The sequence below is a fragment of the Glossina fuscipes genome, unplaced genomic scaffold (assembly GCF_014805625.2).
Source record: "Glossina fuscipes isolate IAEA_lab_2018 unplaced genomic scaffold, Yale_Gfus_2 302, whole genome shotgun sequence".
Taxonomy (NCBI): Eukaryota; Metazoa; Arthropoda; class Insecta; order Diptera; family Glossinidae; genus Glossina; species Glossina fuscipes.
Window position 1 is genome coordinate 1 of NW_023998645.1, and position 9,867 is coordinate 9,867.

At 34.7% G+C, this 9,867-nt stretch overlaps 1 protein-coding gene and 1 long non-coding RNA gene across 2 annotated transcripts; one reads left to right on the top strand and one right to left on the bottom strand.

The window, feature by feature from the left end:
- Positions 1-172: 172 nt before the first annotated feature.
- Positions 173-5,616, bottom strand: LOC119642954 (protein aubergine). The gene is made up of 9 exons (XM_038042285.1): positions 5,317-5,616; positions 4,822-5,029; positions 4,254-4,756; positions 4,000-4,189; positions 3,810-3,937; positions 2,891-3,045; positions 1,683-2,069; positions 1,500-1,610; positions 173-1,422 (listed from the first exon to the last, which is right to left on the bottom strand). The coding sequence occupies exons 1-9, from the start codon at positions 5,419-5,421 to the stop codon at positions 522-524; spliced, it is 2,688 nt and encodes an 895-aa protein (XP_037898213.1). The 5' UTR covers positions 5,422-5,616; the 3' UTR covers positions 173-521.
- Positions 5,617-6,867: 1,251 nt separating this feature from the next.
- On the top strand, positions 6,868-7,702 carry LOC119642953. The gene is made up of 2 exons (XR_005248178.1): positions 6,868-7,586; positions 7,673-7,702. It is a non-coding gene; the product is annotated as an uncharacterized LOC119642953 (long non-coding RNA).
- The last annotated feature ends 2,165 nt before the right edge of the window (positions 7,703-9,867 follow it).

Below are 9,867 nucleotides of genomic sequence, written 5' to 3' on the forward strand. Positions count from 1 at the left end.
AAGGGAAGCCATCATCTTATGATTATGCCTTACTCCAATTAGAATGTAATGATAATTACTCCATAAATATTTTGTAATTTTTATTATTCATTTGTAGTAAATATGAAAAAAAAAAAAAAAAAAATGGATACAAGAACTCATGTAATAAAAAATAAAAATTTACAAGTTTAAATTTTCAATAAATTTTTGAAAAAATATTAGAGAAGCAAAGAAAACCAAGCAAAAATATTAAAATAAAATGGGAAGATTAGTAATGCATGTAAGTCCTTAACGTTAACAAAACAAAGTGGGGAGGAGGGCTAAGCAAAATATAAAAGGTTTATACAAATTATTTTAAATTTACGAATTTTCATTAGATACACCTTAAATTATATGTATTAATTAATTCACGAATACAATAGCGCAGTAAATTGTTAAAGGCGATATAATAAGGTTGATATTATACAAAAGTATATTTGTAGTTATTTTCAGAAAGCAAGCGTTTTTTAAAATAAGCGAACTTCTCTCGAGGTATTTTGGTTTTAGAGAAAGTAGAGTTGCATCTCTAAAGCGGCATTTGGGGCGCGATGGATACTTTCGGCCACCAAGAATGCTAACTTATGGGCATACTGGCAAACCGCTGGCACACGCAACGTACCGGACCAATTATAATACAAATGGGTCATTTTGTAAGTTAATATTTGTATTTTATCTGCTGGGAGACCCATAGTATCAAGTATCACATTGTAACTCGTTGGCGAAACCGTACCTTGACGCACAGATTGCGATACCAAGAAAAAATCATATCGTTCCGGCAAAGTAATCACATCGTCAACAACAGTTCCTGGCACTGGGTTTTGCTTGTTGACAAAGTAGCGAGTATTGATTCGCTTTGAAACTATAATAAATACCATTGAGCATCCTGTTGCAATGCCCGCCGACACATATATCTCGTCGAGTTTCTTTTTCAAATGATGGACTTCGGTATTAAACACTTGATGTAGTTGGCCGTCGCCTACCCCATCCCGGTAGAAAACGATATTCTTTGGGAGTGCTCCATGCTCTGATCTATAAGCCTTCAAGGCATAAGTCATATTCATAGCGATTTCATTTGATAGCTCTTGGCCTTTCAAATGCTGCGTAACTGTTGAAAAATATCGTGTTGAAGAAGTCAAGTCCATCGTAGCAACAAGAGCGCCGTACGATTTATTCTTGTCTTTGGCCGAATGACAGACATCAAATCCGACAGTCATCAGACCTCTTAACGGCAAATTAATCATCCAAGGAGAGCCCATTAATTTCGCGTTCATTTGTATTACAACCTTGGTGGCAATTGACATAAGTCCCGATGCCCTGTCACCGCGGGGCGCAATTGTTCTCAATGTAACCACTTGCGATGGTACAGGACGATCAACACAGCATTTCTTTTTGATGCACGAATATCTTAAAATTGTAAATTTATAAAAAGAATTCCTCAGAATCTTTCTTTACTTTTGTGTCGACAAAGAAACAAAACTCACTTTTCTTCATTGTTAGTTGCCATTACTATCATTAAAATCTGCGGATCCCTTGCAGTTGCGTTATCGATGGCTTGGGAATATGACGCATTACGATCGTCACCCATTTCTTCACTATAATTGCAAACGATGTATACGTAAATCGAAATAAATGCCTGCATATTTAAGATCAAACTGTCAACTTACTACCAAGGCTCCGAAATTTCCATTTTCATTGACTGACCCGCCCTATTACATAACCTTATAAAGTCCTGTACTTGTCTCAGGTTACGACGCGGCACAATGACACACCAGCGTTTTATATTAACATGCACATACATTGCGTTATTTCGGAACTCTCGGGTCCAATCCGCGTTTTGATCGCACGTTACCTTACAGTTATGCAAAAGTATTTGCTCACTTGGTAGAACACGAGCTGGTACTTCGACTAAAGCATTGTCAACCGCCATATTCCAAGAATTAAAAACTTCTACGCTCTCTTTCGAGTTTTGCAAGCGGCTATTAAAATTGCGTAAACGTTCTAGGCGGCGTTGGGGATTTAAGCGGGTATGCTCACCCATCGCTTTCATTAAGCTAAAAATATAATTGGGTTGGGTACTTCTTTCAAATATGTTTATTAATGAATTCTCTTTATTTGCTCATGATGGCCCAAAGAAAATGTAAATGCGAATTTTATGCTAAGAGTAAATACGTATGTAAATTTAAATCGAAAGACAAAATTTACTAGGAAAGTAGGGAGAGCAACTCGATGGAATGAATGGAGTAGATCAAACGACGAGAGAATACTTTTGGTCAAACATTTTAAATCTGCGGTAGATTGTAAAATGATTATTGGAGTTTTATAAGCCCATTAACAAACCAAATCGGAGACCTTCAGCTGATATATATGGCTCCCTAAGAAAGCTCCCCATGAAAATCTTACGCCAATTAGTTAATAAAAGAAATATAATTCCCGCAAAGCATGAAATGCACACGAATTCTTTTACTTATATAAGCAACCGCAAAAAAAAAACCAGTTTACAAAAAAAACAATACTGCAAGTCTACCATATTAGAAAAGAAAAATTAACCCAAATATGGCAAATTAATTCATGTTCAAGGCTACACATAGAATATGTACATCAAAATTAAACAATGGCAGGGATGCAAGGCAGTTACTCAAATTGAGGAAGGAAAACTTAACCTAAAAAATCAACATGCATGAAAAGATGCATTACAAAATTAAAAATAATAAATTTCAATCAAGCAAGAAAAATAGAACCGGAATCCTAAGGATACAATAGCAAATCTTACGTGAACACAATTAGAAATATTAAATTTATCTTTACAGTAATATATACATATATATATATATAGTAATTTATAGTCTTTTATATATATATATAATTCACTTACCGAAAATTGCTTCGCATATTGTCTGTCAATCCTGTTGCTCGGCAAAGTTCCGGCACAAGTATAATAAATTCGTTCTGACCGCCACGCATATTTCTCTCAGTTGGCCGAGATATCAGCATTGGCTGCTGGTGATCGCGTATTGTAATATTATATCTCTAAACGAGAAAAATACAAGTAAGAATGTTATATTCAGCGGGGATGAAGAAAAAAGTAATCGCGGTCTCTACTATATTCATTGTTAAATTAACCCAATTTTAGGCAGGTTAATATATCTTATGGATTTCAATGTTATTGTCTTCATTTGAGAATTGTACAAAGTGGTTTTAAATATTTTGTCTTGTTTGTCTTACGATAAATAAGCAAAAAACCTTAAAAAGGTGAAGAAAATAAAATTTAATTTATTGCAACTTTGAGTGGGCTTGGCCGATTGTTTCCATTTTTGCACGTAAAGTGTACAGTGTTTCGTAAAGTAAACTTGAAAAATTTTAGCCTTGTAACTTTAATAATTTTTGAGTAACGAGCATAAATCCAACAATTTTTGTGAAAAAAACCGAGTTGCGTCCAGTTTACACTCCACTGCGCGCTTCTGCTTTAACCAATTTGGCCCATACCAACCTGCGCGCAGAAACTTCCAATGTTTCTTCCAAATTTAAAATCGATATCTTCATTTTTGCGACCAGAAGAGTGCCAATAACACACACACACAGACAGACAGACAGACATGACTAAATCAACCCAGGATATCACACTGATCCAGAATGTATATACATTTTATAGGGTCTCTGAAGCTTCTCTTTGGGCGTTACAAATATTATGGAAAAATATGAAATGAGTATACCTCCATCTATGCAGTGGTGAGTATAAAAATCATTCAGTGATGACCTAATGATAGTTAATGGCAAAGGAATCTATCGCTTACCTGTTTGTAATATTGCATATAGCTAATATCTCCGTCTTTGGTGGAGAATTTCGACAAAGGCGACAATTCGAAATTAATGTCGTCTACACGATAGGTCTTATTATTATAATCGGTAAGAACAACCGTGCCTGGACAGCAAAATAAGTATCATTTAAATATTTCTAAACAATTGCATTATGTCTATCCTTACCGATCACACGCTGGGCAAAGGTAGTTTTATAATCTTTGCCTTTGGCTGTTTCGGTTAGAATTTGATAAATTGTATCAGTGCGCATTACTTTGTGCGTTATCTCTGCACAAAGTAATATATCCTGTTCGTGTTGACGTATGGACGTCTGATAGCCAGGCCAGATTTGCATCTGAAAACCGGACACGTCTACCTAAAAGAAAGAATGCCTATCCGATTAACATAAATTTTCTCAAGAGACTGACACAAAAACTTACCTTCGCAACGGGATCAAAGAAATTTCTCCCTACTAATTGCAATTTCAATCCTTCCATGCCGCGACGCAAAATTAAATTTAATACTTGCAACAACTGTGCGTCAGCGACCTCGACAATCCCGACATGTTTTAGTTTAATCAGGATAGTCTCTCCCTCCCGATTTTTGGTCAATAGCTCCAAGACTCCATTTACCATTTTGTTGCTTAAGTATACCGCACAAAATAGGACGGTCCCATCAAATATATAACCACCAAAAATATCTTTATGATGTGCTAAATAAGCGCGACGCAGGCGTACCATGTCCACATCTGGGCTGAAATCCACCCGATATTGATGAATGGACCATTTCGGTTTCTTTAACACTCTATAGTAGTTAGCTTGTGCCACTACGTTACGGCCACTAAATCCACATTTAGTGACGAGATTTTTCGGTCGAGATTGAACCATTTCAGTTAGAACCCGTTTACCTCTTACCGTTCCGCGATTGTCTTCCTTTGACACAACTTTATAAAGAGCAAGATTAATTTTATTCTGAACAAATAAAATAAAGTACGATTAAGTAAGTTACATTGCCCTTGTGCGCCTTCCGTAGGTGGAACATTACGATGAGCGACTGCGCGGCCTATAACAGCCGGTGCCTGCGGGCGCTGCTGAAAACTTCCTGTACTGGTGCTCGGTTGCGGCTGAATGCTAACTGCTGGCGTTCCTCGACTAGCACCGCGTGACATACCTACATTCGGATTTCCCCATGCCGATACCGGAGGTGCGCCAGCGCCCTGATATTAAATTTAATAATTAATCGACACACTCTCACACTCATAATAATATAATTTCGACAAGATTAAGAAACTAAAACTAATCATTAAATTCGTTTGCGCTCGCACTATTTATGGAACATTTTACATTTAATCTTCACGAAATCAACAATTTTTTAAAAATTTCTTGAATTTGGAAAACGCAATTATTTGCTCAATGACTCTATGCGCCAAAATGAACAGAGCTAGTTTCTAGAAAATTCTACCAAAATATAACCCCATATAAATCAGGTGAACGGAATTCTTACCGCTTGTGGTGGCCGTCTACCACGCGCTCCAGGATGACCTTGCGAGGAACCAGAACCTGCCCGTATACCACGTGACCGTCCAGCAGATCCACTTGGTTTATCCATTTTCTACACCTTTCTTTCTTTATTATTGATTTTTAAAAGTTTTCTTTATTTAAATTGACCGCCTTGCCCCGCGTCTTTTCACTTTGGACGAAACTAAATGATTAATGTTTCCAAAAAAAAATGGTGAAATTTCCAAACCACGCTGAGATCTTGCTGTAAGGAAAATTGCTGACAAGGAAATTTAAAAATGAAGCGCCGACAATGATTGCCATATGCTTTAAAGTTTCGTTTCTAACGCAAGTGAAAAAAATATTAGGTCGCTTTAGATAAATATTCGTATCAATAGTTTTGCATTGTCACCTATAAACTACAATTCACAATTAACAAAAAGGATTCGGTATTTTTAATTGAAAATAGTTTCTATAAAAATGTTAAGGAGAATGATTTCATACAGAAATATAGAAAATATAGAAAAATATTTATCTTCAAACAGTTTTGATGGAAATTTCGAATTTCCCATCAAATAAATAAAACTTCATATATAAATTGATATCATTCACAATCACATTGTTTGTTGTGTGCCTCGCCTGCCATTTATTGCCATAGAATTATATGTAAAGTGCGGCTATTCCTCTTGGGAATAAAGAGATTTCGACAAACTTAACATGTGACCTCTTTAACAGACTAGTAAATAAAATATCTTTAGTTTATAAACGTTTTTAATCCTTATGGCGGACAGTTAATATTCACCTTTAGGTCAATAAGGCTACTCTTTGTTTTTCTCTAAAATGCACGTTTATATATCGTTATTGAAACTATTTTCAAGTTCATGGTAAGCTTGCTGGCGATCTGGCACGCTGACAATAAACAAACAGGGTCGAAGGCTTGTTCTCAAACGCTCTCATATATTTTTTCTCATCTGACATGCAGTGGTATTAGTTAAATGATTTCTTAATCGATATCCGCAAAAAGATATCCAATATAAAAGGAAAGCTTTTGATATGAGTTTGACTCTCCGACCAAATTTAATTTTTTAAACAGTTAAGGATGGATAACATGCTCAAACTAGATCACTCTTCAGTGCATTTAATGGGTACTATGCATGGGTAGGCTCTTGTTGTTACGTACAAGTCTCAAAGTATATAAAAAAGTATAAAAAAATTTGAATACAAAAACTTTTTAAAGAGAAACAGCAAACATTAGTAAAGACTACTGCAAAGCTATACACCTTTTCCTTGATCTCTCCTAGCGTGCACCTCTGCGTCACGTGGAAATATTTAGAATAAGAAATCAATTTTGTTTTTTGAAAATCTAATATTTCGGAAATCAAATCAACCTGCTTTGAAAAGTTTATTTAAAAAAAAAAAAAAATCAGCATTGATTTCAGAGGACTTTTCCTTTTACGAAGACAGCCTCAACAGCCTATCATGTTTCCTTAAATATTTCGTTTTTGACCGGCTCCAGGGAATGGTATGCGAAAAAAAAAATCGAAAGAAAAAAAAAAAAAAAATATTCCATTGATGATGTGTCATACAATTTTTTTTTAAATGGCTTTACCTTAAATTATGTAAAATGTCCGTCCAGGAGTAATGCTAACATGACTTAGTGTACCAGCCTTTATAAAATATATTTTCAATATAAAATTGTTTTTGTTTATATTATCGGTTTTTAAGTTAGTATAGAGAAGCATAAATATGCTTATGATACGGAATTCAGATGATTGCTTGGGAAATTAAAAAGACATACGCAGGCATTTTTGTTTTTCTTTCTTATTTATGATTATGAATAATTCTTGCATATCATATCTTTAAATTATAATTATCTTTTGTTTTTTGTATTAATTCATTTTATCTTGCTTTTTTTTTTTTTTTTTTTTTTTTTTTGTTTGCGTGTACTTAAAATTTGTTACTCACCCATCCATTACTTCCGCACCACCTGCCCATCCTTAATGTCACACATCTATTGTTACTTACTAATGTAGTTCCTAACATATAGGACTCGAGCGATGATGATGATAAGGAGCAAGCTAACGCGCCGCCGACCAAGTACAGCTCTGACACCACTCTCCAAAACAAGGAAATTTAAAATGTTTAAACGGAATCATTTCAACAACTACACTAATAACAAAATCAGCACAGCCATGGAAACGTTTAAAGAAAAACTCCACTCTCGTAGCTAAACGAAATCATCTATAAGATAACGGTGCATAGATATTTACAACGCAAGTACGTTCCTTTACAATATCATCATTACGTTATATTCCTTTAATTTAAAATTTTTCTTCTTTTCCCTTCATTCTCTCTCTTTGCAGAATTAAATGTGTTAGATTAGAACAAAAAAATAAAAAAACAAAAAAATTAGTGAAATCCAACAAAAGACTGACATTAAAAATAGCAACATTGAAAAGAAAAATGTCCACGAGTTTTCAAAACAATTATATGCATTGGAATAGGCATGCAAAACGAACGCGTGTTCCTTTAATCTAAGAATAATTAACCAATAGAAATCGTTTAACGTTGTTTAAGTATAAGCGCATTACTATATAGAAAAACACTAAAAATACAAACCTGGAAAAAAACGCTCCAAATTTTATGTGTCTTTAAACATACGCCTGGAAGCGTATGTTCCAGAATAGCATTAGCTGCCAGTGTTGAATCCTTTTTAATAACATATCTCGACATAATCGCGAGCTAATTATTTGTGTTCAGTAGATTGCAAATGTATTGTGGTCGTCTACTATAATACGTAACTCTTGTACAATCGAAAAAATTTTAAGTTGTTTTCTAAATCTTTTATTAATCAAAATAATAAATTTAAAATTAAAAAAAAAAAAAAAAAAATTCAACCTTTATTATTATTATTGCTATGACAATTGCCTGAAACCGTAGCCGGCTACTTATGGGGTAGGTCTATATACTGATAATAATGGTAAGAAGAAATTGTATTTTAAGATTCAGAGAAACAAGAAATTTAGCATTAGGTATGTAAATAAATTTGTTATAAATATATAAATATAATAAATTTGTTTTTTGACAAAATTACACTACATTTGAAGTATATTTGCTATAAAGTTCAATAATCGAAATATGCACCGCAGTTAACCTATGGCCTTTTGTCATTTACTGGCTGGTTTAAGGATGCTCTGGAGGTAGAAATTTGCGGATTTGTAGTCGAAATAGCAATCGAATCGTTTTCGCACGTGTTCAACTTCTGGCGACCGCTGATCTGCTAGATATGGCTGCATCGACCCGAACAAGTGGCGATTGGAAGTGGCCAGGTTTGGGAAATACCGCGTTATGCGATAAAACTTCTCAGTCTAAATTGAAAATCACTTCCTGAGTGGCTTTTGCTGGAGACGTGCGGACATGCGTAAATTTTATCATTTTCAAGGCAACAATTTTTTACTGAAAATCGCGTGAAACTATTTTCGAACTACAATATAGCTTAGTATATTTTCATTCCAAGCCAATTCAATCATTTTAGCAGCTTTATCTTCATTTCTTTGCCGACTAGCCCTCTTAAGAACACGGAAAAGTGCAGTTCCATAAATTGCATTCATATCTTTAATAACTTGTAAACCACTGAAACGTACATTGTTTAAACGTCATTATCTATGTTATTTCGATCTGAGATTTCGGGGAAGTTGAACCCGTCAAATACGTTTTATGGAACAACCAATATCAGTCAGAGAAATTTTTTTATATACCTAATAAGAAGTTTACATTACCCGTAGGTTCGCCATTATTTTCATTTTATTTGTAGAATTACATTTAATTTCAGAATTGAGTTCTCGACATAATCCAAAACTACATGTCAATTTCCTTTCTTTTGCTTTTGGTCCCGCACTTTCTTAATCCTTTTCGAAATCTCATCGTCAAATATGTGTACTTTGCGCGGTTAATGGCAACAATAAATCTCTGTGGTTTTGGTGATTTGTTCAATCGATTCGGTGACGGATGAGAAAGTTATTGCCAAAATGGGCTCTGTATGCGTTAGCCTCAGCAACGATTTCAAAGAAGAGGGGCTGGCTTTACTTTTAGACCAAGGTAATTGGTGAAAGTGAGCACAATACCGAGCATATGCACTTTGCCGATTCTCTTAAAGACAACATAGGGCTACAATGACAACAGTGCTTTCTAACCAAATCATTTGTCAAAAAGGGGGCTAATCCAGCAACGGTCCCCAATGGCCGCACTACGCATCCCGTTCAGGTTGTAAGCAGCCTTTGTTTCGTAAATGATCCTCAGTTTTCAATAAAGCCGATAGCCTTAGACGCTAGTGCTTTAAGTCTTAGGTCTTACAATTTATTGTCTGGCTAAGGTAATAATAATAATAATAATGATCAGTTGCAATTACTGCATTATTATTATCTCTACCTATATTAGCAGGAGCTATTACAATATTATTAACTGATCGTAATTTAAATACATCATTTTTTGACCCAGCTGATGAGGGAGATCCTATTCTTTATCAACATTTATTTTGATTTTTTGGTCATCCTGAAGT